Source organism: Pinus tabuliformis, chromosome X (genome assembly GCF_031772625.1).
Source record: "Pinus tabuliformis cultivar Carrire ecotype Pingquan chromosome X, CPIR1, whole genome shotgun sequence".
Taxonomy (NCBI): Eukaryota; Viridiplantae; Streptophyta; class Pinopsida; order Pinales; family Pinaceae; genus Pinus; species Pinus tabuliformis.
The window spans coordinates 1262515452-1262541813 of NC_142308.1; the positions used below are offsets into that span (position 1 = coordinate 1262515452).

A 26362-nucleotide genomic window follows, 5' to 3' on the forward strand; every position below is an offset into this window, starting at 1 on the left:
TTTCAAACATTACTTTATACATGATAGTAGAAGGAAGAACCAGTGACATTACTTTGTTGTAAGGTTGCAAGTTGCACATACATGGAGCTACATGGAACTACTTAAATCTTAATGGTTCTCTTGTATTCTCTCTTCCTCTACTCTACTAATAACTATAACCAGAAAGAAATATTAAAGTGAAGAAATTAGTTAACTTAAAAAACCATAAATAAAAGGTACATCCATAAAAGATTTAAACTCCAAAACATTTATAAAACATAATTAAACCCTAAATTATCAATGAAATATAATAAACCACAAGATACTATCCAAAAAAATACCTTATTATTCTTTTATAACATATCAAACTTCTATTATCTTATCTTGTATGTTCTTGTCCCCACTTAAAGGTATGCTAGCTTTAATTTTCAAATTTTCAATGTTAAATAACTAATCACATATTCACCTTCCCCATCATATAGACTTAAAAAAACATAGAGAGAGGTCAATTGAGTGTATTCCAAATGATTGGAGGGTTTAATGATAAAGTCCCAGCTAGGCTCAAGCCTCAATGACGTTATCTTGAAATATGAAATATGTTATACTATATATATCTCTCTTAAATTCAAGGAAAGAAGGAAATTTATTTATTAAGAAAAACAAAATACTTTAATTATAATTTGTAAAAAAAACAAAAACTTTATATTAAAATTTGCAAAAACACACACATTGATAACATTTAGTAAAAATCTTGTAAATCTATTCCAAACACCAAAACCCTGATAAAACTTGCTTTCTTATTAATTATATCTTCCCACTGCAAAAATTCAAAATACATCTACTAACTCCACTGACATCTTCATAGTGTGTAAGCATTTGCAAATTGATTAGGTAAGGAGTTTTCTATAATGCGATTTTTTGGAGATTCCGGTGACGGAATCCGGCTGAAGAAATTGAGGTTAAATCTTGATTCCGGCGGAAGAAATTGAGGTTAAATCTTGATTTGTTGCAGTTAAAATGGTTTTTTAACTGCATATTTGGATTCAGCACCCTGAAAAACCCCTGGGACGCTTTCATTGTGCAGAAACTAGCTATCAAACTTGCGATTCCAATAAATTCCTACCGGATTTCGACCGGAAAAACCTGCCAAAAAACTTTCAAAAAGTCTCGTTATAGACAACTACATTAGGTAATCCATCTTCCTTTTTCAGAAAATCGAATGCATGCATTAATAGTAAACGACACGTTTCCTTCTGTCCTGCAACTTCATTTCTACTTCCTCTTACCTGTTCATGAAATCCCCTTCATTTCTACTTGCTCTTAGGTTTGTCAATTGCAATCATGCCGCCAGCTGCAGATATACTTTCAACCCTTCCAGAGCCATTGCTTGGTCTCATCCTTTCTAAAATTCCAATCAGAGAAGCCGTCGGATGCTCCGTTCTGTCGAAGAGATGGCGATTCCTCTACACCCAAATTCCCCAACTCACTCTCTCTCCCATTCTTCTTCTGCCCAATATTAACCCAGATCCAGATCCACTCTCTGTTGCAAGGGTGGAGAAAATAATCTCCAACCTCCTTCTGTTGCATTCGCCAGATATTGAGGCTTTTCATTTGTTCCAAAACATTACAAATAATGACTCTCTGCAGTTTAATCGGGAAAGCGTATGGCAATGGGTGAGATACGCAGCCTGTAGGAATGTCCAACACCTGACTCTCTGGATTTACCCTGATGACAGTGACTATTTCCATTATCCTGACGATTCCGATGATTCCCGTCCCGATAGGCAAATCCCGCCAGCCTTTTTTTCATGCACTCGTCTCATTACTCTCAAGCTTTCGAAGTACAACCTTACGCATCTTCCGTCCCATTTCTCTGGATTCAACCATCTCATTACATGCTCCTTCACAGAGATGGAGTTCACAGATGATTCTCTCGCCGGCTTTATCTCTCATACCCCGTTCCTTGAGAATCTTAGCTTATTACAATACGTTGGCCTAAGGAAGCCTGTTATCTCCGCTCCCAATCTTACACATTTAACTATGTATAACGAAGCCTTTTGTGTGGATGTAGAGGTTTTAACGTTAAACTGTCCGAAGCTTACAACTCTGGATATGGAGGTGGAGATGATACGTCGTCTGAGAATAAATGGAGTGTTGTTTCACGAACTTTCATATATAGTCTTTAAAATTAAAATGCAGGGTGGGAGCAATGTTGCTGAATTGTGGTTGGATTTTGGTTATGCGGCGACGCTTCAAGTTTCAGTAGAGAGAGTTCCAGAAATACAATACTTTTTTTGCTGTTTAATCCTATGGATCTTAGCTATTTCCTTATAATGCCCAAAATACAAAAAAAACTATTTTTTAACCTACAAAATGTCAAGAGTGTTCTCCTCATTCCATTGCCTTGTAATTCCTCGCATTATCCAAAAAAAACTACAGGCCATCATACCTCTCTTTGATAGCAAGTCTGCTGTCTAGTTCTGTAAATGTGATCAGAATTTATATGATGATATGTGCTTACCAACTTCATGATGTGTTTCATCCAATTGGTTAATATGGGAGGATTGGAATTATTATATCATTTCACCCAATCTACTATTCCCTTTGCATCACTGTAGATTTGTATGTGATCCAATCCTAGCCATTTTGCAGCAATAAGTACTCCCCATAGTGCAATAATCTTTACTATTTGTGCCTTCCCCCTTCCCACCAGAAGTGAAAGTATTTCTCCAGTTCTATGACTATGTAGGCACCACATCCACATCTTCTCCTCGAGCAAGCACCATCGAATATTCCCACCGGATATGTTTGTCAACTCTTTTTGCACTTGATAATTCTGGGTTTGTTGTTATTCTTATATGGTGCATATTCATTAAAATATGCATTAGTTTTGATGATATCCTCCCTCACAACCGGAAGCTTATTATAAAAAATAAGTGCATTACGGCTTTGCCAGATGGACCATAAAATATATAATGGGATAAATTTGTACCTGTCATGTGTTTTGAACCAAATTCTCAAACAATGCCTCATGATGTATGATGATGAGGAGATACAATGTCGAAAATGTCCGAGACCCCTTCCCAAAGAGCTTTCGCGTAAGAGCAGTGAAGAAAAAGATGAGCATTATCCTCAGTGTTGTTCTTACAAATTAGACAAATTCGGGGCCTGAGTACCCTCTGCTTTGAAGGTTATTCCATGTCAATGTTCTGTCGAGGATAGCAAACTAGAAAAACCATTTGATCTTGTTAGGTAGTTTCCCTTTCGAGATGACCTAAACCCAGGATGGTGCCTGATTTCCTTTCTCTTTTGCAATGACATATACATGTATTTAACCATCAGAAGCCCCTTTTTTTAGGTTACCCCCCATGTCATCTGGTCTTCCTGATCATTAATTAATATACATGCATTTATGAGATTTGCAATGTATACTTCCCATTCACATATATACTCCCCAGGTATATGTATATCCCCAACTCTTGTCCATGATTGTCGGTCAATACAGAGTACATTATGATAGAATATCTGTTTAAGGAAAAAAATCTCTTTCTCATGAAGGAAATTAAGGATATGAAATGATAAAGAGTGGTTTCCCACCAAAACTTTGATTGCATCCAATCTGATCATGATCTTGGAGCCATCTCCTACCTCCCACCGTACCAACCCCAAGAGCTAGTGAATATTTTTCATCATACTTCTCCAGATGTAAGATGAAATATATTTCATCTTGGCCCCTGCAGTAATCCATGACGTGAAAGTTTGCCCAAACATATATTTTTCTTTGATAATTTGAGACCATATTCGCAAACCAGATTCTGCCCTCCACATGCTTTTAACGATCAGTGCCATGTGGGAATGTTGTGGGATCCCTGATGCCCCATCCACATTCCTCAATAGGTCTAGCAATGAGGAACCATTTTACCAAGTGAAACTTCCCAGAAAGTAGTGTCCCGGCCCAGATAAAGTGTCCCATGATCAATTGTATCCTTTTAATAACTTCCTTAGGAAGTAGAAAAAGGTGCATCCAATATATTGCTAGATTTTAGAGTACTTCTTTTAACATGATCATCCTACCCCCCATTGTTAACCATCTGTGTTTCCAACAGTCAAGTTTCTTATGAAACCTCTCTACCTGCCAATCCCAATCCTTGTTATAATAATTGTTTGGCTTCAGATCTGGAATCATAGAAGGTTGATGCGATCTAACCAAACCCCAAAGAGAGCATATTTTATGGGGCATTCCCAGCCCCCTGACATTAAAGGAGATAATGGTCACGGCGGAACCCCGTTTTCGGGTGTATCCCCTCTAAGGACCCATGAACCATGGAAATTTGTTATAGATTTTTGCCCAATGGTGAATGTAGTGTCGATGTTAAAAGGATCCCTTCTCGATTGCGGATCCGAGGAAGGGGATAACACTATGGAAGTGCAATCCAAATCCAAATCCTAACTATTCTCTCTCTAGACAATAAAAAATTATATTTAAAGACAAAACAATATCACTTTTCTCTCTTTAGACAATACAATATCATGTTTCTCTATTTAGACAATACAATATCACTTTTCTTTCTTTAGATAATACATTACCACTTTTTTTCTCCTTAGACAATACAATATCACTTTTCACTTTTATCTCTTTACACACAAAAAATGACAAATAAATATGTGTCACCATTGAAATAAATAAATAAATAAATATATAAAAGTATTTAATAAAAAATAAGCAATATCATTGATTAATTCATGTTAGGGAATAGTGGAATCGAACCACCAATCTCCAACTTATAAGCTTTATAAGGCAAATACTTTTCCATTGAGCTAGCACTCTTTATAGAATTATCTAGCTATGAAGGATCATTCAACTAATAATCTCATGGGAGGATTTCTTCTCCCTAGTTGAAGAAGAAATTTTGAATGATCATATTTGACATGAAGCTTCCTAAGAAACCCATGATTGAATCAAAGATTTAGAGGAAACTATAAATTCGCTGAATTAATAATAGATTGAAGATAGTTCGATAATTACGTTTTGGACAAAGTTGCCCTTATCGATATTCAGAGGGAGCTATGAAGTTGAATACAACTATTGATATTGTTTGACAAGATGATGAAGACAATTTACGAATTACTTGTTATTTAGATAGTATGACCCAAAGTGCACTATTGAGAGTTGTTGGTCGCGCTGTATGGTAACTAGTAAAGGGCACATTTGAGTGTCATATCCCTTAAGGTCCTCCTTTAAGGACTGAAGTCGGTTACTTTGAAAGAGGATGCACAAAAGCAGCAAGCAAGGCTTGTTACTGCTCAAACCAGCAGGGGACTTAAAGGGGATCCCTAAAGGGCAAATGCTAGACCAAGGGAAACACATGGAGACTTAGCCAATTGTCACCTTAGCTAAAGCTCCCTTCTATTTACGGACTTTCACGGGAGGAGACCCAATATGTTATGGAGTCACCGAACAAGGATAAATCAATGAATGGATATGAGTGACCCAAATAATCCCTTTCCCATAAGAGCTTGAAGGATGGAGCTTGCTTGCTTTCTAAGCAAGGTACAATGTATTCTAGGGAAAGGAAGGGAGGATTTTAGGGTTAGTTTTAGGGTATATGCCTTGTGAAGGAGTTTCTCAATCCCTGAAATCCTTGTTGAAATTGGTATCCTAGATGGTTCTTGAAGAATTGTCTTTTTAAAAGAAAGGGACCACACGGGAGCAAGTGGACCCAGTCTAGGGTTGGGGGAAAAAGATCAAAGAAATAATTTTCACTTGAAGGTGTTGAATTGATCCTATGAGGTACTAGCCTTGGGGTCGTTATGGCAAAGTTTGATCTTGTAGCTAGGGCTTGGATTTTCTCCCAATGCCACCGTTGGAATGGCTTCAAAATTGGAGGAGGCCTTGAGGAGACACCAGTGCAGGAGACCCTAGGAGATCGAACTTTTTGGAAGGATAGTTTATCAAGTTCAATGCATTGATAGAATTACCCCTAGGAAATTTCGTTCACATTACATGGCCCATGCATTGAGAGATGCTATAATAGAGACAAAATTCTACAATTTAAAGCAGTAAATGCATGCAACAATTAGCCCTAAAAATAGAAAAAATCCCAGTCCAGTGTACATGACAAAGTAAATCCTGTAGGTATCATCATCCTGCATATATGTTGACACATCTGTTGAAGATATCCATTGTCAAGGGTCTCCATCCTTTTTCCAACTTCCATCAGAGTCGTCATATCTTTCTGGGAGATATTCTAGTCAACTCTTCTTGTTCTCGAATGTTGAATTCCTTCCACCTTTGTTTGCATATATTTTTTCTTACGATCTCTTCCTTTCTTTTCTCACACACTTCATTCTCAGGAGCTTCCAATCAGAGTTCCTCAATTGTAGTAAGCTCCCTCATGTTTCATATGAGAACATATTATGTTGATTTCATCTAGTGTGACCTATGCCTTTCCACAATCTTTTAGAGGAGGAGATCCCTTATTCTTTTGATCATGTTTCCCAAGATGGAAATAGTGATCAATATTATCTGCAACCATATGACATGACTTTCATAGTAACCTATGTAAGCATACATACCTCATCTTTCCTTTGGGTCATCCAGACTTCTTGCAACAACTTCCTTTGAACTAAAGAGCTTTACCCTTTAGACCTGCTTCACTGTTATGTCATCATACCATCATCCCTTGAATCCCATGGGTTGGAATTCCTCATGAAACACTTGCTTCCTTTCTAGATCGGTGAATCCTCCAATAAGGATTCCATAAGAGAAACTTGAGGATCTTTCATATCCCTCCCCAGCAAATGTTTCCTTATTGACTAATGTATGATGTAGGGTTGCGGGGGAGCGCCACCCCCACCCTAGCCCCTCTGATGTCCTCGCTTTGAATTTGCGCTTCGGTCGGGAGCTAGTCGGTTGTGCGCTCCCAAAATCCTTCCTGATGAGGGATCGTTTTGGCATTGCGCTCTCTGCAAAAAAAAGTGCTCCCTGGTTTTTCAGGAGCATTAGTCTTTTTTGCAAAAAAAATTTGCAGTAACATTCCAAATGCAAATTTTTTCAAAGAAACAAATAATTTTTTAGTGGGGCGGCCTAATGATCAAGCCTAGGGCCCTAGTATTGATATGTGATTCATGGTAATGTCAAATTCTTAAAGTAAAAGTGACATTCTCCTTAATCTTCATTTTCATCCTTTTAGTTAAATTTTTAACATTACCATGAAATGACTCGATGTTTGAGAGTGGTTCCAAACTCATTGGATTTCATATGGAGAAAGTAGAATTTTAGATCTCATTCAAAATCCAACAAACTTGAGCTATTTAGCCTTAATCTATTCAAATAGTGAAATATTCTAGAGGTCAACTATGCAACCTGTCTTACAGACATCACCTATTGATTAAGTTGAACTATCTTCTGAATTTCCTTTCCACGCAGATATTTCCTCAACAGAGAGTAATCCATCAAAAGGATTTTGCAATGTTGTATTGTCACGTAGTCTAGTCCCAGAGAAGTCCTTTATACCCGTAAAAGGCTGAACTCTGTAAGGAGACTCTACACCTTCACCTTGAACTTTAACAAAAAATCCACCCGAGCTAGTTTGCAAAAATAGATACCTTGTAGCCAAATCCAACATCCTTCATAAGGAAACAAAAGTAATTGAAACCATATTGTGAGGGATACTACCATCTCTTCAAAACTATAGGCATAAAATTGTGAATTTGAATGGCTTGAAGACATGAAAAATAGTATCATGCAGATATTCATCATTGACAAGAATGAAACAGATTTGCACATTGGGAGATGAAGATCTTTCATAAGGTGCAGGCTGAATCTATTCCAAACTCTCATTCTTAATGGATGAGTTTTTGATTTCAATGATATGATGGTGAAGTAAAACGTGAAACTGTAGTCCTATCATTTATTAATCTAAATGTGACATTCTTTGTCAATTTGACTTTTTCTTGCACCATATTCTCATTGGAGTCCATGACTTGTCCCAATTTTAGTTTATTTACCATGTTTCTAGTGGCATCCTCCTATGAATATCTCTCATTTTTTTCATTTTAAGCCTTAAAACCAACCAATGTGCATGGAAAGCACAGGTTGAGAATCACTACATATATGCTTACCCTTTGCAGAAAGCTATTATATATCATTATATTATCTCTGTTTCTCATGAATATCATCTAAAGCAGGATTAGCTCTAGCCTTGATATGAGCTCCACGTGCATTAAATTCTAAATACTCCTGCACATTATTTTGCCTCGAGAGAAACTAACCTACACATTATTTTTCCCGGAGAGAAAGTAGCCTCTGGCAAACTAATGTCTGACAGGGTGAGGTGTGTAAAAGAATAGTGTAGGCTCTAGAGCAAGTAGGAGCAGGTGTGCTATACAATGGAATATGCATGGATAGGATAAACTGGTAAATATTTAATGTTAACAAATTAAGGCTAGCATTACTTTGTTTGGAGTGTTTCTGCTTGCTTGGAAGGACGAATTTTGTTCCTAGGTGTGCCCTCCCTGCTCTAGGTGTGCCATGAATGGTACCAATGGATTGGGAAGGGAAGAGGTGACATTCAGAAAGCAAGGGCCTGTCACTTTTGATTCATGATTCCATTATTATTTACCTATTATAAGGGATAGGTTGGCAGGCAGGGGTATCCATTGCAATGCATATTGGGCACTACCATTGAATGCCTTATAAATAGTGGGGCTTTCTCTGACTGTCGGAAGGTTTAGAGGGATGACATTTGAGTCTAATTTATTCAGTATACTTGTGATTTGGATTTTTATTATTTGGTTTCTCCAACAAAAGGGATTTCTTCAGGGCATGTCTTCACTACTTAGGAATGCAAATGCTTCCTATACCTGTCATTTTGTCATATCTTCTTTTATTAATTATATTTTGGCAGTGTTCTATAATAATCTTGTTATTATTTCCCCCAATGTGTCTTTCTTGTTATCCTTTCTCTATTTTTGGAAGTTTCGACTTTTTACAGCGCAGTCATCATTCCCATGATGCAGTAGAGCACACAATTCATATCACACATGCAGATGAACCATTAAGCTTTCAACAACAATGGTTGTGCAAATACCAAGAACATTTGACACTATTCCATACATTATTTGGATAAATCATGTACATGACTTATCAAGCCAAAAGAGCAGCTAGGTTTAAAGCCAAAATGTTCACTAACATGAAAATTTTCAAGCTCATAGACTTTGCGGAGGTTTCTTCAAGAAACGGAATACCCTTCTTTGTAGCTACTTTTCCAACAAGAGAAAGTTGAAACGTTTCGTGGAGGTCATAGGCAGTTTATGTTAGAATATTAGAAAAATCACCGGTAAAGAAGAGTTTGAAGGCTATAAATGATGGAGACAACTCCGTAAGTTAGAGCTCCATTGTAAGCTCTTTCAAGCAACAAAATATGTTGAAAATGCAACAAGAAAGTCCTAATTTAATTTTCCCTTGAATTAAATTAGGAGAAAAAAATTGTAATTACACATCACAAGACAACTTGTACGAGTTAACTAAGTTGATGTAACTTGGTTAAGTTAATTCGGGTTGAGGGTCTAACTTGAGTAATGTAGAGTGGATCTTACTTTATAGGATCCCTGGTTGAGTTTATTTTGAGTTTTATTAATTAATTTAGTTTAACTGAGTTAAAGTCATTTAAACTAGTTCCAACTGTTGGAGGAACTAGTAGGAGGTATAACAATGGGGTGTTGCTTTATGTGTTGAACTAGTTCATTGATAATTCAACCATAAATAACTCATGCATGTGTGATCTACGAGTTACCCAGTTGAGATTGGAGTTCAAGGGCAATTTACTATCAGTTGTATAATCATCCAAACTGTAGAGGTGGTGCATGCAGTCAGAAGAAGGTTTATGATGGATAGCGCAATTCTAATTGAGGAATTTCCCTAATTAATATGGGCTAATTCCCAAGGAAACAACGTAAGGAAATAGGGACTTGGGCAAGCAAAAAATGGTTAAGAATTGGCGAAGGCTTGTCTAGGAAGTTGTGAGATGGATAGAGATAGTGCAGAGGTTGCTCAGGTGTTAGTTCATGAGGTAACTCCTCAAAAGAAATTTTATTATTCATTTAGGTTGTTCATTATTATATACAAGAGGGAGTGACTGTTCAGTTTCATCTCCTGATAACTCTCCATTTCCTCTATTATTTATTTACACTAATTACAGTTGTTCACCCAATCCTATGATTAGGTGTCAACATTCTCCCCTTAATCTAAAGGGATGTTGGTGAGTCCAAGCATTTTTTTTAATCTTTCAAGCTTTTCTCTTCCAAGCGCTTTGGTGAAGATGTCTGCAATCTGCTCATTAGTGGAACAATGGCGAAGATGGATTGTTTTGGCCTCAACATGATGTCGAGTTAGATGATATTTTGTATTGATGTGCTTCGTTCGATCATGGAACTTTGGGTTCTTGGCCAACTTTATTGTCGAGGTATTATAAATCATGAGTAGAGTTGATTGTACTTGTTTTACCTGCAAATCTTCCAAAATTTTCCTGAGCCATACAATTGCTTTTGTTGTCTCCACTGCTGCCAAATATTTTGCCTCTGTTGTGGAATCTGCTGGAACTGATTGTTTGTGTGATCTCCAGGAGACAACCCCTGATCCAAAACTCATAACATAACCCGAAGTAGATACCCCAGTTCCTTTGTCTCCATTGAAGTCTGAATCAGAGTATCCAATCAAGTTGAAGTCTCCCACCTATGTATACTTGAGTCCAAAGTCTTGAGTTCCCTTCAAGTACTTTAGAACTCTTTTTGCAGTAGACCAATGTCCCTCACAAGGCTTTTGCATAAACCTGGATAGGATTCCAACAACAAACAAAATGTCTGGTTTGGTAGTAGTCAGGTAGTTGAGACTTCCTACAAGTTGTCTATACTTTGTTGCATCCTCAAATTCTTTTCCTTCACTGGATGTGAGCTTTAGGTTTTGTTCCATTGGAGTAGTCAGAGGATTGTATTCAGTCATGCCTAACATGTTCAATAGATCTCCAATGTACTTCTTTTGAGAAAGGAATATGTACTTTGGATGTTGAGTTACTTCAATACCAAGATAGTAATGAACATAGCCCAAATCAGTCATGTCAAAACCTTTCCTCAATTCCTTCTTTATGGATGCAATGTAGCTCTCATTGTTCCCTGTCATCAAAAGATCATCTACATATACCACAAGATATACAATTGTTTTGCCAACCTTCTTGACAAATAAAGTTGCATCATCAAGATCATAATGTTTGAAATTGAGTTTCAGAAGATGCTCAGTTAGTTTTTCATACCAGGCTTGCGATGCTTGTTTGAGGCCATACAAGGATTTCACAAGTTTTCATACTTTATGTTCATGTCCTTTCACAACAAATCCTTCAGGTTGGGACATAAAAAATTCTCTTTTAGATCTCATTCAAGAAAACAGTTTTTACATCCATTTGATGGACTTTCCAACCGTTCTGATTTGATAGGGCAAAGAGTGTCCGGATGGTAGCCCATTTTGCTGTGGGGGCAAAAGTCTCCTCATAATCGACCCCTTCCTTATGTGCAAAACCTTTTGACACAAGCCTGGCTTTGTGCTTGTCAAGTGAGCCATTAACTTTATACTTGTTCTTGTAGACCCACTTGCAGCCAATTGGTTTGGTTCGCAATGGAGGATCAACCAGCTTCCAAGTGCCATTCTTTATCAAGGCATCATACTCCTTTTGCGTTGCTTCTTTCCATTCATCATGAGAAGCAACTTCTTTGAAGGAAGTTGGTTCAAAATCTGTAGACAAATTTAATTCACAATCATAAGAAACGTCCATATCAACAGGTGAGTCAGAGTCATCTACATCACCTCCATTTTGTCAGGTTGAATTTCTAGTTCCTGTTTTTCCAACCTCATCAGGATGAACACTTTCAAGTGTCTTTGTCAGCCACTTTGGGGGACCTTTTTGAGATGGTCTGGGCTGCTCCGTTGATTGAGTTGGGATTGAATCAAGATTGAGTCTCCCAATTCTGTCAATCACATCACTCAAAGTGTCATCCGTTGTTGGAGTTTCATGCGGAGGAGAGAGTGCTTCAGAAGAAGATTCCATAGGTTGATGTAGTATAGGAATCCCCCTTTCAAGATGTGGAATTTGATTATCAAATTCTTGAAATGATTTTGCATTTGCGAATCTATCCAAGCGATCAAGTTGCCGCTCAACAACATTGTCAGTTTTGGATGATTCAAGAAAGATTACATCTCTAGATACAACAAACTTTTTATTGACTTCATCATAGAGACGGTATGCTTTGGAGGTGTTTGAATACTCGAGGAAGATACACTTACGACTTCTTGCACTAAGTTTGTTTCTATGTACCTTTGGTATCAAGGCATAACATGTGCAACCAAAGACCCTGAGATGCTTTATTGAAGGAATGTGTCCATACCACATTTCATAAGGAGTCTTGTTTCTAATAGCATTAGATGGACATCAATTCTTTACATATACAGCACGTAGAACTGCATCTGCCCAAAACATCAATTTTACATTTTTGAAAAACATCATGGAGCGCACCATATTTAAGATGTTCCTATTCATTCTTTCAGCTACTCTGTTCTGTTGGGGATTACAAGGCACAATTGTTTGATGTTTGATCCCATGTTGGCGAAGATAGTTTTCAAATTCATTTGAAGTGTATTCTTTTCCATTATTAGTGTGAATAGAGCTAATATGAGATTGTGCATCATTTTCAATCCATGTATGAAAGTTCTTGAATGTTTGAAAAGCATTAGATTTGTTCTTCAATAAATAAACCCAACACATTTTGGTGTAGTCATCAATAAATGTCATCATATATTTATTTCCATTTGCAGAAGGAACATGCGCTGGACCACATAAATCTGAATGAACAAGTTCAAGTTTTCTATGTGCTCTGGAATGTGAATCATGAAAAGACTGTTTGCTATGCTTTCCTAGAATGCAAACATCACATTGCTTAAGTTTCCTAGGAATTGTAGGCAAACCAGTAACACACCATTTTTCTTCAACAAGCGGAGGCTGTCATAGTTCAAGTGTCCAAATTTAGCATGCCATAATAAACTTGATGGGAATGAACCTTCTTCATAATGAGAATTGTATGAGAAATTTTGTGCACGAGTAGAGGTACCCTGTAGCTTGACAAGCCTTTATTCTTCTATCTGCGTCATGACAAGTGAGGGGTCTGATGCTTTTCTCACATCAAGCTTGCCATCAAACATATGAATGGAGTGTCCTTGCTAGCGGATGTGGACCAAGGACAACAAGTTTCTCCTCACCTGTGGGAGATATGAAACATGATGTAGAAGAAAGTCTGGAAGACTAGGCAATTTAAGCCTGATTGTGCCAAGCCCTGATGGCTTGAGTTTTGATTTGTCTGCAAAGTATATTTCTCCATAAACATTGTCAGTAAGTTCTTCAAAAAAATCTCATCTAAAAGTCATGTGGCGAGTTTCTCCTTAATCAAGCAACCAATCATTTTTCCAAGAAGCAAGTGAAGCATTAACTAAGTCTTCATTTACTCCAATATTACAGTGTGCCACAACATAATGAGCGGATTCAGGTGCTTTACCTTTCTCTTTATCACTAGTTTTACCTTTGGGTTGGTTTCTTTCTTGCTCAATTCTGTCCCAAGGCAACCTGCATGTGGATGCATCATGTGAACCATCTCTTTTGCAGCTTATGCAATGCAAATTTGACTTTTCTCCTTTAGAGTGTCTGCTCCCCTTGCCTCTGAAATTTCTTTCTCTTCCTTTTCGACCACCTCTTCCTCTGGAAGAATCTTGAGAAAGATTCTTCTCTCTATGTGAAAGACGCACAACCTCTTCAGGAGTTTTCTTCTTCCCAAAAGCTTTGTCTCTTTCAACAAATTTTTTCACAAGGGAGTCAAAGGTAATATCTTTGAGGTTTCCATTTGCTTGCAATGACTCAAGATAATTTGAGTAAGTGGGATAAAGTGCCTTGAGAAAAGCTATCAGAGGAATGTCTAGTTCAACATTAGTGACTTTGATATCATGTATAATAGATTTTACTTCAGATGCAAGAGCAAGAGGATCATCATTTTGTAATTCAAGGGTGAACAATTTAATCATGAGTTGAACAACTTCAAGTGCAGAGTGTGAGTCATACAATTCCTTCAGTTTTTGTAAGGCTTCAAAATCATTTGAAAATGGTGGAAATATGGCGACTCACCTCTTCATTTACTGATGTTGTAATCAATGCATATGCCTTACTGTTGTTATTTTCCCAAATGGCGAATTCCTTGTCTGAGGTAGGTTGTTCTAGCTCTGTCTCTCCGTCTCCAACACACACTCCTTTCCACATCTCATTAAAAATGAGAGTGTGTTTGATTTTTCGAGACCACTAGGGATAATTTTCCTTACCGGTGAGAACCACTCCCACAATAGATATTAATGAATGCATTTTAAAAATCTATGTATTGTAAAAAAAAAATACTTCTGCTGCAAATGTATAAAATTGTACTTCTAGTCGAGAAAAATACAGTTCTGGTGCAAATTATTTTAAAAAACAATTGCACTCTAATATATAGGACAGAGCTTCAGAGAACCACAGAACCTCGAGCTAGAAAACTCCTGCAACGTACCAAATCAACGAAAAGCATCCAATCTGAATGCAAAGAGAGGAGTATTACCATAGGCGAAAGATAGATAGGCGTTATGGAGTGAAACACTACGTAGGAGAACTGCCACACTGTGTGAACGTTGCTGGGGAGAGCCAATGCTGCGTATATGTGTGGAGAGCCAACGTTGCGTATTGGGAGAGCCAACGGTGTAAGCAGAGGTGAGAGCTGCTGGCTGCGTATATTTGTGGTGATAGCAACATATTCAACCGGGAAGGTATTAATGGTGGGGGGGTGTATTCAACCGCACATATTTACAAAGGAAACCAGACATCGTTGATATATGGTATATGGTGGATAACGATGGTATACGGTGGCGTGGTATTAACACTATCAATGTAATAGGCCAGAGATAATGAGCAACGGTATATGTTTGCAGTGGAGTAATGGTATGCATTTACAATGGATTATTACGCAAGAAACCAGAGTCGATTGTAAGAACGTTGTATGGTGGGGAGTCTGGAGTTGTATGGAAAGTAATATATTATGCAGACGGTGGATTTAAAATTTATTGTAATAAAAACCTAGTACAACTTGGAGGTGAGGCGTATACATGCTTGACAACACAATACTCATTGGATTAGGGTATTAAAAGCCAGAAGTGGAGTTCCTCAACGTCATCGTTTAGTGGTATATGCTGAGCTTACACACAAACGCAATTGAATCTTGAACAGTAGTCACACAGCATCAGTGCAGGCGGCACTACCACACTAAGAAACTTATGGCCAGAGAACGCCAACAGTCATTTGGACCAGTCAATGGAAATGTTGATCTCTCGACCCTCCGTTGCACAGTCGAACTCCCTCTAGTGCATTGAATAATGCATGAAATTTCGCAAGGATATGACAAAGATGTCAGTCTGCAAAGGATACAGAACATAGGCAAAATAGGCAGAATGGGAGTTACAAAGTAGAGAGGGAAGCCAAAAATGGTGTTGGCTCTGATATCATGTCAGACCAGGAGGTAACTCCTCAAATGAAATTGTATTATTCATCTAGGTTGTTCATTATTATATACAAGAGGGAGTGACGGTTCAGTTTAATCTCCCAATGACTCTCCATTTCCTCTATTATTTATTTACACTAATTACAGTTGTTCACCCAATCCCTATGATTAGGTGTCAACATTAGGCTTGAGCAAAGCATAGTAATCTTTTCATATTTTCTGACTTATGCAATATACAAATAACAGAGGTTTTTAGTCGTGGCTTTCCCCAGGAAATCATTGTGTAATGTGTTGATTGAATTCTTTCTCTTGTATGCTTTGTGATTTCACGATCGTTAATTGTTTCTGCAATTAGTAAAGTAGATTCAAGTCTATTGTTTTAGTCAATTACAATTAACAGTTTGAATCTACAAGGAATTTCTACATGGTATCGAAGTAGGAATCACAATAGAAGAGAAGAATACGAGTTTGTCTTTGCAGGTAAATCGAATTTGTAGGATCATTCTTCAGAGCTAGCAGGATGTTGTTCTATGGATTGAGACTCGAGTATGCCCTTGAGGGTAGCTCGAATTATATTGCTTGGAAGGACAGGATGGAGGCAGTGATGGAAGACACTGGCAGGAAAGTGAAGGCTCTCAGGAGCGATAAGGGTGGAGAATGTGTCGAATGAATTCAAGAACTTATGTGCATCAGAAGGAATTTGACAAGAGTTAATAACACCCCATAACCCACAACATAATGGGGTTGCTGAGAGGAAGAGCAAAAGTATTGTGGGAGTTGTATAGGCAATGTTACCTGATCAGGGCCTACTGTTGCACTTGTGGGTTGAAGCATGCAACACAATTGTATATGTGCAAAACATGAGTCCTCATTGTAATCTTGGGATGACTACACTAGAAGAAGCTTTTTTAGGGAAAAAACCAGATGTGTCACACTTCAGGATCTTTGGTTCACCAGTTTACTGTCATTTTACCAAGGATGCAAGGATAAAGCTAGAGCTGATAGCTGAGTTGCACATATTTGTGGGGTACGTTGATACAGCTCACAACTATCAGGTGTACTTGCCATCTCATAGGATGATAGTTGTTCGTAGAGTTGTAAAGTTTGATGAAGAGAAGGCCATGAGATTTTCCCTTGAGAGGGATCTTTAGTTACATGCAGATGAGGAGTTTTTGGCTCCAAAGGAAGAACCTCAGGATGATGTGGAGCAGCCACAGGCAAAGGAGTAGAGGGTGGAAGCGCCCACTCATGCAGAGACATCCAAATATGGAAGGAAGTGCACCAGAGAAGTTGACAGATTGATGCATGATGCTAAAGAGAATGTGGGAGCACCCCCATCACAACGCAGAGGAGGTCACCATATCGGTACACTGGCTACATGGCTCTGATGAGAGAGTGTAGAGACTGAGCCATCCTCATTCGAGGAAGCAGTGCAGTAACCAGTATGGGTTGATGTCATGGTAGACGAATATGATTCCATTATTAGGAACAATGCTTGGGAAAGTGTCCTCAAGGCTAGAGGACAAGTCAGTGGTATATTCCAGGTGGATCTACAAGGTGAAGCAAGTAGCATATGGGATTGTCGAGAAACACAAGGCCAAATTTGTGGCCAAGGGGTTATCTCAGGTGGAGGGAATTGATTATGAGGATACCTTTTCTCCAGTAGCAAGGTACTATTCAATCAGATCTATTCTTGCACTTTCGGAACAGATGGGATGGAAGATACATCAGATGGATGTGAAGACAACCTTCCTCAACGGAGTGATTGTGGAAGAGGTGTATGTTGAGCAGCCGAAAGGATTTGAGACCTTCAACAGAGAGTTGCAAGACAACCTTCCTCAACGGAGTGATTGTGGAAGAGGTGTATGTTGAGCAGCTGAAAGGATTTGAGACCTTCAACAGAGAGTTGCATGTGTGCAGACTCAAGCGAGCACAATATGGATTGAAACAAGCACCCCATGCTTGGTACACCAAGATCGACAACTATTTCACCAGGTTAGGCTTCACTAAAAGTGAAGCAAATGCAAACCTTTACCATATTGTGGTTGAAGGTAAATTATTGATTATAGTATTATATGTCGATGATTTAATTCTAATAGATGATGAGAAGTTGGTCAAATCTTGCAAAGAGGATCTTGCAAGAGAATTTAAAATGAAGGACTTGGGGCTCATGCATTACTTTCTCGGTATGGAAGTATGGCAAGGAGATGGGGAACTATTTGTCTCTTAGGGCAAGTATGCCAACTAGATACTGAAGAAGTTGAGTCATGTAGAGTGGTTGAGTTTATTTTGAGTTGTAATTAATTAATCTAGTTTAACTGAGTTAAAGTCAGAACTATTTCCAACTATTGGGGGAACTAGTAGGAGGTCTAACAGTGAGGTGCTGCTTCATGTGTTCAACCAGTTAACTGATAATTCAGCCATAAATTTCTCATGCATGTGTGATCTACAAGTTACCCAATTGAGATTTGAGTTCAAGGGCAATGTACTATTAGTTGTATAATCATCCAATTGTAGAGGTGTGGCATGCAGTTAGAGGAAGGGCTATGATGGATTGCGCAATCCCAATTGAGGAATTTACCTAATTAATAGGGGCTAATTCCCAGGAAACAATGCAAGAAAATAGGGTCTTGGGCAAACAAAAAATTGGTTAAGTATTGGCCAAGGCTTGTCTAGGAAGCCGTGAGACAGATAGAGATAGTGCAGAGGTTGCTCGAGCTTGAGCAAAGCATTGTACTCTTTTCATATTTTCTGACTAATGCAATATACAGATAATAATGTTTTTTAACTGACTTTCTCGTGTATGCTTCATGATTTCGTGACCGTTAATTATATCCGTAGTTGGTAGAGTAGATTCAAGTCTATTGTTTTAGTAAATTACAATTAACAGTTTGAATCTACAAGGAATTTCTACAAAATAGGCTTCAGGTATGTTAGTAAAAGGCAAGAGGCCAGCTAAAGAAAAGAGGGGCTAATGGGATCTCTTATTGATTCTCTTGGCAAATCCATCAATGGTTTTAAGATTGAGGCATAGGAAGTAGTAGACTATTGTAAAAGTAAAACATTTTTTTTGTAGAAAAGGTTACAATAAACCCCCCATCATAACAGGAATAGTTGTATGTTACTGTACATTGCCTTCCCCAAAAAGAAAAAGATTGGAAAAATTACACAGGCTACAATTTTTCGTTTAGAAAAACATTCCAAACTTGTAGCAATTAATGACTCTTAAGGATAGAGAAAAAATAAAAACTTCCAACTTTGTTAAGGGAAAGCGTTCTTGGGATTTGGCCTGTATGGAAAAGGAAACATGGGTTGCACATATCTATTTTACAACTGCCCAATATAATACATTTTGAAAGGGATATTCGAGGTGCTTCTAAGCATCATGCAAGGTTTGCTCATTTGTGGTCATTTTGAATGGGAGATTCAAGCCTAGGATACTTCTAAACATCACGGAGGGCCTCTTAATCTTTGTAGTCAATCTCCATTATTCATTTCATGAAAGTTGAAGTGCCTATAAATTCAAACCTATGTTATCATCCTTCAACGATTTCGTAATTAAAGTGCATTATCCTAAGAACATGTCTACTAGTCAATTTTCTATCCTGGAAAAGAACTGAGATGTATATTTTGTAACTGCCCAATATAATACATTTTGAAAGGGAGATTCAAGGTGCTTCTAAGCATCATGTCGGGCTTGTTCATTTGTGGTCATTTTGAACGGACGATCCTTGGGTACTTCTAAACATCACAGAGGGTCTCTTAATATTTGTAGTCAATCCCCATTCTTCATTTCATGAAAGTTGAAGTAACTAGAAATTCAAACCTATGTTATCATCCTTTAATGATTCCATAAGTAGAGTAAGTGCACTATGCTAAGAACACGTCTACCAGCGAATTTTCTATTCTGGCAAAGAACTGAGATGTATATGGACTTATCTCTTGCCAATATGGATCCATGGGATTGTCCCATCCAGAAATCTCGAGCAGAAGCTAAAGTAGTTGGTGCATACATCTGCAATTAATAGTAGCATTCAAATTAGACACTCATGAACACTTGACAAATTTTATGTGGCTAAAAACCTCTCAGCTTACAATTCATTTCACCTGCATATATAAAAGCTCAATTGTTCCTCCATTTCCAGTTGAGAAAGTAGTAATAACATCTTGACTTCAGCGATCCCAAAGCCAAAATGTGCGAGAATCTCTGCAACCTGAATTAAACAACATAACATAAGCACCTCCATGTATCACTCTTTTGAATCCATCTTGGGATCTAGATAGTTTGGATCCAACTCAAGTTGGAACCAAACCAGAGTTCATTACCTTGATAGTCACATGTTAAACTCTCAACTAAATTTTAAGTCATAATTTTGGAGCATGACTACAAGTTAGGTTAATGTTGTTGACTTTTATGGCACTAGAATCCTGAGATCTATAGTCCATTAGTCAAACAAGGCTCATTTTAGTTATCAAATGGTAGACTATGTTGTGTATTATTTATCTGTTGTGCATCAATTAATTAATATTAATATTTAAGTGTTACGGTCAATAAGAATTGGGCCAATTCCAATTCGACCTGTTAATGCCTAAACAAGATGTATTCGGAGTGGCAAAACTCAAATTTTTCCAATCTACAATAATGACTCAAATTAACAAAACCATAGAGTCAAAGACATCTTGATCAGACATAGGCAACCAAAAGGATGCACATCATGCCCCTTACCAGTCCAAAACTGGTGATAAGATCAGGCTTTCTTTGCTGAGATATCGTTTTCCCAGTCCTCATCAGTATCTGGAGCCTCTTTCCTATTTTGTCCAGTGCATACATTGTCATCAGGCTGATGAACTTGTATGATTTAATTTTTTAATATAACCTTATGTTCATTCATTTGTTTACTTGTGACAACTTCTCCTCCATACTAGGCTATAGAGCACCTCACTACTCTAGGTGCAACATTCTATTTAAGGCACCATTCTGACATTGAAGAAGCTTATGGGAAAGTTAAACATCAACATTACTAACTCAAATTCAATCAAAAGTGAAGTGGAAAACTGATTACCTGATGATCTGGAAATTATCCAGGACAAAGAATTAAAGGTATTACAGACTCATGTGCATGGATGTGCCTATGTTACTTTATGCAATGGATTGATAAAATTGCAGAATACATAGACACTAAGGCAGTGAGAGAAAACATAACAGGCAAAAATGTAAACACAACAAGTTTAATAAGGAGTTCACCCAATGCTCTTGGGCTACGTCTCCTGCTCCAGCCTTCAGTGGTGGCCTCTTTATTATGTTCTCAAAGTAGAGTTTTTACAAAAGTGAGCTCAATCTGAGTCTCACTTAACAGATATAAATCAGTAGGACTGGAGTACACAGACTCTCTTTATTGAAACTCAACCTCTATTGGTCACAGTAGTATGACAGGCCTATGCCGAGGAGTTCACTTGAACCTCTCAAGCCTTCTTTGGAGTACACAGACTCTCTGACTCTCTCTGGCTCTGTCTGGTTCGATGCTGCCTTCAGGTCAGCTCGGCTTCTACTCTCTGTTCTCTGCTCTTAGCTTTCTTACTGCTCTCTCTTGTTGTCCTCTGCTTTTGTCAGTTCATGGCTTTAAAGCCAGTCTGTTCTTTGACTGTTCGTTTCCACTTCCTGGCTTTTTGGTTTCCCTCCTCTGTCCGTTCGAATTCCTCTGCTCTGCGTCATCATTACTGGGTAACGCCTCGCAAGGAGGTGGCCACCTATTTCCTAACGAACTGAGTGTGTCAGATTCCTTGAATCGTATTTGAATGGCCGTTATTTCCATTTTCTCCAAGACCGCCTGCGAAACATGAATCTTTTGCCAACTCATCGTTCCCGTCGGACTTCAAATCCCATGTAATCTTGCTTTATAACTTTGCCAAATCTGATCATTTATCGGGACGCGCCTCTGCCGTTGATCTGGGCCCCCCAGATCCTACGGTTGTCGTTCATATCGGGCGGGCAAGTTGCAAGACATTTACCCGTCCGACGCGGGCGGTTTTCTCTCTCATCCGCTGGACGCGTGTCACTCAATGTGTGGCATCGGGCGGGAGTCAGTTGAAACTGCTTACTGCCTCGAGGCCTTCCGATATCCTGCTGGTTTTGTGGAATCTCACTCTATGGAACCGAAGTAATTACTTTTCCGCATTTCATAATCATTTCAGGTTTGGGCACTTCGGGGCTTTCCTTCACTGAGGGGGACGCCCTGCGATATCAGAAACTACCCCCGTTTCTTGAATTAGCCTCTGGTTTTGCCCGTTTGCGCCAGCGCGCGTTACCATGGGTCGACGGTCTGCGTGCTCGACTGAGGGTCCTCGTTGCTCCGCACTGATCACAATTGCAACTGTCACGAGGATTCCTTCTGATAGCTTGATCTTTCTAAGACCTGAATCTTTTTGGCATAATTTGAAAGAGTTTATCAAAACTTAGAGTGTTTAGGATCCAATTCAGATCACGACCTTCCCACTTAAAAATCTTTTGGACCACCAAAAGTTGATTTTTAAGCATCAATCAAGTGAGGGTATAGATTCCTCTCTTGCCCAATTTCTATCAATTTCCCACTGCTTGGTTTTGAACCTTTGAGTCCAATCCTGAGGTACTCAACATCCCCTCTGCGTGTGGTTCTCACTTTCCTGTCCAGAGCTGTATCTTCCTGCAACTCATTAAGATATTCAGGCAACAGATCATCAATAGCAGACAACTGACTTTTCTCTTTGGGATCTTCGATTAATGAAGGTTCAAATAGTCTCAAGCTGTCTGCATTAACAACTGAGTAGATGTGCATGTAAGCTGGTAGATCAAGGCGAAAAACATTCTCACCAATTTTCTCAAGTATCTTGAAAGGTCCATACCTTATTGGCTTCAGCTTCTTACCTTCACCTTGCATTCTGTCTTTTCTGATATACAGCCAGACTTGATCACCAACTTGGAAACTATGCTCCATCTGATGCTTGTCATGCCTTGCCTTGTACTTGGCTTGGCTCTTTTCCAGTTGTTCCTGTACTGCCTGGTGAATCTCTTGGATTCGTTCAATGAACTTGGTTGCCTTGTCCACATCACTGTGTCCATCAACTGCTATGTCTTTATCAAAGACAAAATCTAAGGGATACCTTGGTGTGAAACCAAAACAGGTCTCAAAATGAGATCTTTGTGTAGAAGAATGTTTAGCTCGGTTGTAAGCATGCTGCACATAACATAAATGTTCATCCCAAAGCTTGGGATGCTTGCTGCAATAGCCTTTGAGCAAATGGATCATTGTCCTGTTGACCACTTCCGTTTGGCCATCTGTTTGCGGATGAAAAGCTGTGCTCTTTTTAGTCTGGTGTCCATCAATCCCCACAAACTCGACCAAAATTTTCCCACAAATCTGGTATGTCGATTGGATATAATGGAAGTGGGTAATCCAAAATGAACCCATACATGCTGAAAGAACAACTTTGTGGTTTGTTCAGCTGTAATCTGTTTGTTACAAGGTATTAAAATACACATTTTGCTGAACCTATCCACAACAACATATAAATAGTCATAACCTTTCCTAGATTTAGGCAGTCCTCCAACAAAGTCCATGGAAACACTTTCCCAAGGATGGGAAGGCACTGGTAGTGGAGCGTGCAAGCCTAGCTTTCTATTACTAGGTTTGCTTTTAGCACACATGGTACACCCTCTTACATACCTAGAAACTGTCTCATTCATTTTTGGCCAATAACAAAATCTTTGCAGCTGTGCAACTGTTTTACTTACACCAAAGTGACCTGATATTAGAGAAGTGTGTGCCTCTCGAATTATCGTTACTCTTTCAATTTGTGGAATGCATAGCTTCCCAAAATGATACAAGAGCTGGTCCTTAACATGATAATCCAATTCTCCTACTTGTTTTCTTTGACTTAAAGTTGCATATACATCTTTAAAATCTGTATCTTGAGCATATTGTTCAATGTAGTTTTCATGCAATACTGAATTATGCTTAAGTATAGTAGATGCATTTATGATTGGTCTGGACAACATGTCTGCAACTTTATTGTGTATGCCCTTTTTATAGCTGATGACAAGATGAAACTGTTGTAAAAAACCCATCCACCTATAGTGCCTTGATTGCTGCGACTTAGTTTGGGAGTGTAAATATTGAAGTGGTTGATGATTAGTATGTATAACTGTCTCTTTGCCCATTAAGTAATGTTTCCACTTTTTCACACTCTGTACTAATGCATACAATTCTTTTTCATGTGGGATAGTTAACTACTGTAGAATTAAATGTCTCAGAATGATAACATATGGGTTTACCGTGCTGCATCAACACTGCTCTCATGGCATAGTCATTGGCATTTGTTTCAATCTCATCGGGTAGTTCTAGTACTGGTGCTTTACTAATCTTTTCTTTCAAGGTGTCGAAGGCTTTCTGTTGTTTGCCTCCCCACTGAAACACCTTGTTCAATCCTGATAAAGCATGTAAGGGTGTTGCAATTAAGGAAAAGTTAGAAATAAACTTTCTCCAATATTGTGCTGCTCCTAGGAAGCTTCTAACTTCTGTAGTAGATTTGGGTTTCGGCCAGTTTACAATGACTGCAACCTTAGAGGGATCTATCTTCAGTTCACCACCCCCTACTATATGACCCAAATAATTCAAAGATGTTTTGCCAAATTCACATTTTGAGAGTTTAACATAAAGATTTTCTCTTTTCAAAACATCTAGAGTCTGCCTAACATGCTTTAAATGTTCTTCCCACGTTTTGCTGAATATAAGAATGTCATCCAAATATACAATGACAAAATCATCAATAAAAGGTATGAGTACATCATTCATTACTCTCATGAAAGTAGCAGAAGCATTAGTTAAGCCAAAAGGCATAACCAACCACTCATACAATCCCTGCTTTGTTTTGAAAGCAGTCTTCCATGCATCTTGCTCTGAAACTCTGACCTGATGGTATCCACTATGCAAGTCCAACTTGGAAAAATAAACAACGTCTTTCAATTGATCTAACAAATCATATATGCGAGGAAGGGGATAACAATTTTTGATCGTTATTTTATTCAATTCTCGGTAATCGATGCACATTCTCCATGAGCCATCTTTCTTTCTCACCAAGACAATTGGAGACCCACATGGCGAGGTGCTAGGTCTTATGAACCCTTTCTTGAGCAACTCTTGTACCTGCTTCTTGATTTCTGCATTCTCTAAAGCAGACAACATGTACATTCCGATGTTAGGCAATGGAGCATCTCGCTGCAAATTAATATTATGTACTATTTCCTTTTTGGGTGGCAGACCTTTAGGTTCTTGAAATAATATATCATATTCTGAAACAAGTTTTTCTAAATCAGCTTGCTGTTTAGCATCACATCCCTCAAATACATTGGTTTTATCAGGTTTCTTTTCCTTTACAACCATCAGTAAAAATTGTTTGCATAAATTTACAGTTCTCTTCATCTGCCCTGAGTTTATGAGAGTATAATTATTCTTGAGCTTATGAGCTCTTACAATGTATTTGATTCCATCTTTAACGAGTAGATACTTGTTCTCAGCTCTATAAAAATTAGCTTTTCTATCATACAAGTAAGGACTTCCTAAAATAATTCCACATATATCCAAAGGAACTATATCTAACTCAACGTCATCTACAAATGCCGACCCAAAAGAAAACTTAAGTTTACATTGTCTAGTCACTTGTAGTTTTGCTTTATCACATAATCAACCTAATGGATATGGTTTCTTGTGAGGTGTGGTTAGTAATCCCAACTTCTTTACAATTGCTTCAGAAATTAAATTTACTTGTGAGCCACTATCAAACAAAGTATCAATCTTTTGATGATTGAAAATAACTCGAATATGAAAAAGCTCATGTCTTTTCGTCTCATTTTCTTTCTTCATTATCAATAGATTGTGCAGAATTACTACTAGATGCTTCCGAATTTTTACCTTTTATACCTGTGGCTGTGGTTGTTGTTTCATCCCCTGAGTTCGACACCAAATCCTTTGGGGTAGCTGCAACCGTCTTCTTTTTGCCCTCGTTTTTCTTGGGTTTCAGCTCCGGATGTAGAATCCAACAGTGTTCATCATCATGCCCATCCTTCTTACAGTGAGTGCATGAAGACTTGCTCTTCTGTACAGTATTTGTCTTCCTCTCTTTCCATTTCTGTTTTCTTTTCTCCTTATTCTTGCTTGCAGTGGGTTTGGATGATCCCCCAACTTCTGGGTTAACATTCTTACCTCTAGCCTCTAGATGTGCAGCCTGAACGGATACCTCATCTATGCTAGTGGGATTAAACATGAGGATAGTGTGGCTCATGTAGCTGTGTAGACCACCTATATACTTCAGCAGAGTTTCAGGTGAGTCTAAAGAAATTCCTAGAATCAAAGCTCTTTTCCTAAATTCTTGGGTGTGACCTTGTACACTTTTCCCTTTTAATTGTCGAAGAGTTTGCCAGCTCATCATGGCTTGCTGCATATAGGCTAGTGGATAGAATTTCTTTTTAATTGCAGAAACAATTCACTCCAGACACAAAGAATCTTACCATGTTTCTTCATGTCAGATTGTGTCCTGCCTTCCCACCATACCAAGGCAGTGCCTCCAAGGCGTAGGCTGGCCAGCTGAATCTTACTCTTGTCTGAATTAATGATCTGCACTCTAAAGTAAACATCAATTTGTTTGATCCAATTATCTAGCTTCTCTGCATTCAACTCTACATCATATATCAGCAAATCGAATTTAACATCTAATTTAATCAAAGATGTTTTCCTTTTATTTT

At 38.3% G+C, this 26362-nt stretch overlaps 1 protein-coding gene across 1 annotated transcript; it reads left to right on the top strand.

The window, feature by feature from the left end:
• The first annotated feature begins 1282 nt into the window (after positions 1-1282).
• LOC149144587 (F-box/FBD/LRR-repeat protein At1g13570-like) lies at positions 1283-2313 on the top strand. The gene has a single exon (XM_089452197.1). The coding sequence runs from the start codon at positions 1321-1323 to the stop codon at positions 2311-2313; it is 993 nt and encodes a 330-aa protein (XP_089308323.1). The 5' UTR covers positions 1283-1320.
• The last annotated feature ends 24049 nt before the right edge of the window (positions 2314-26362 follow it).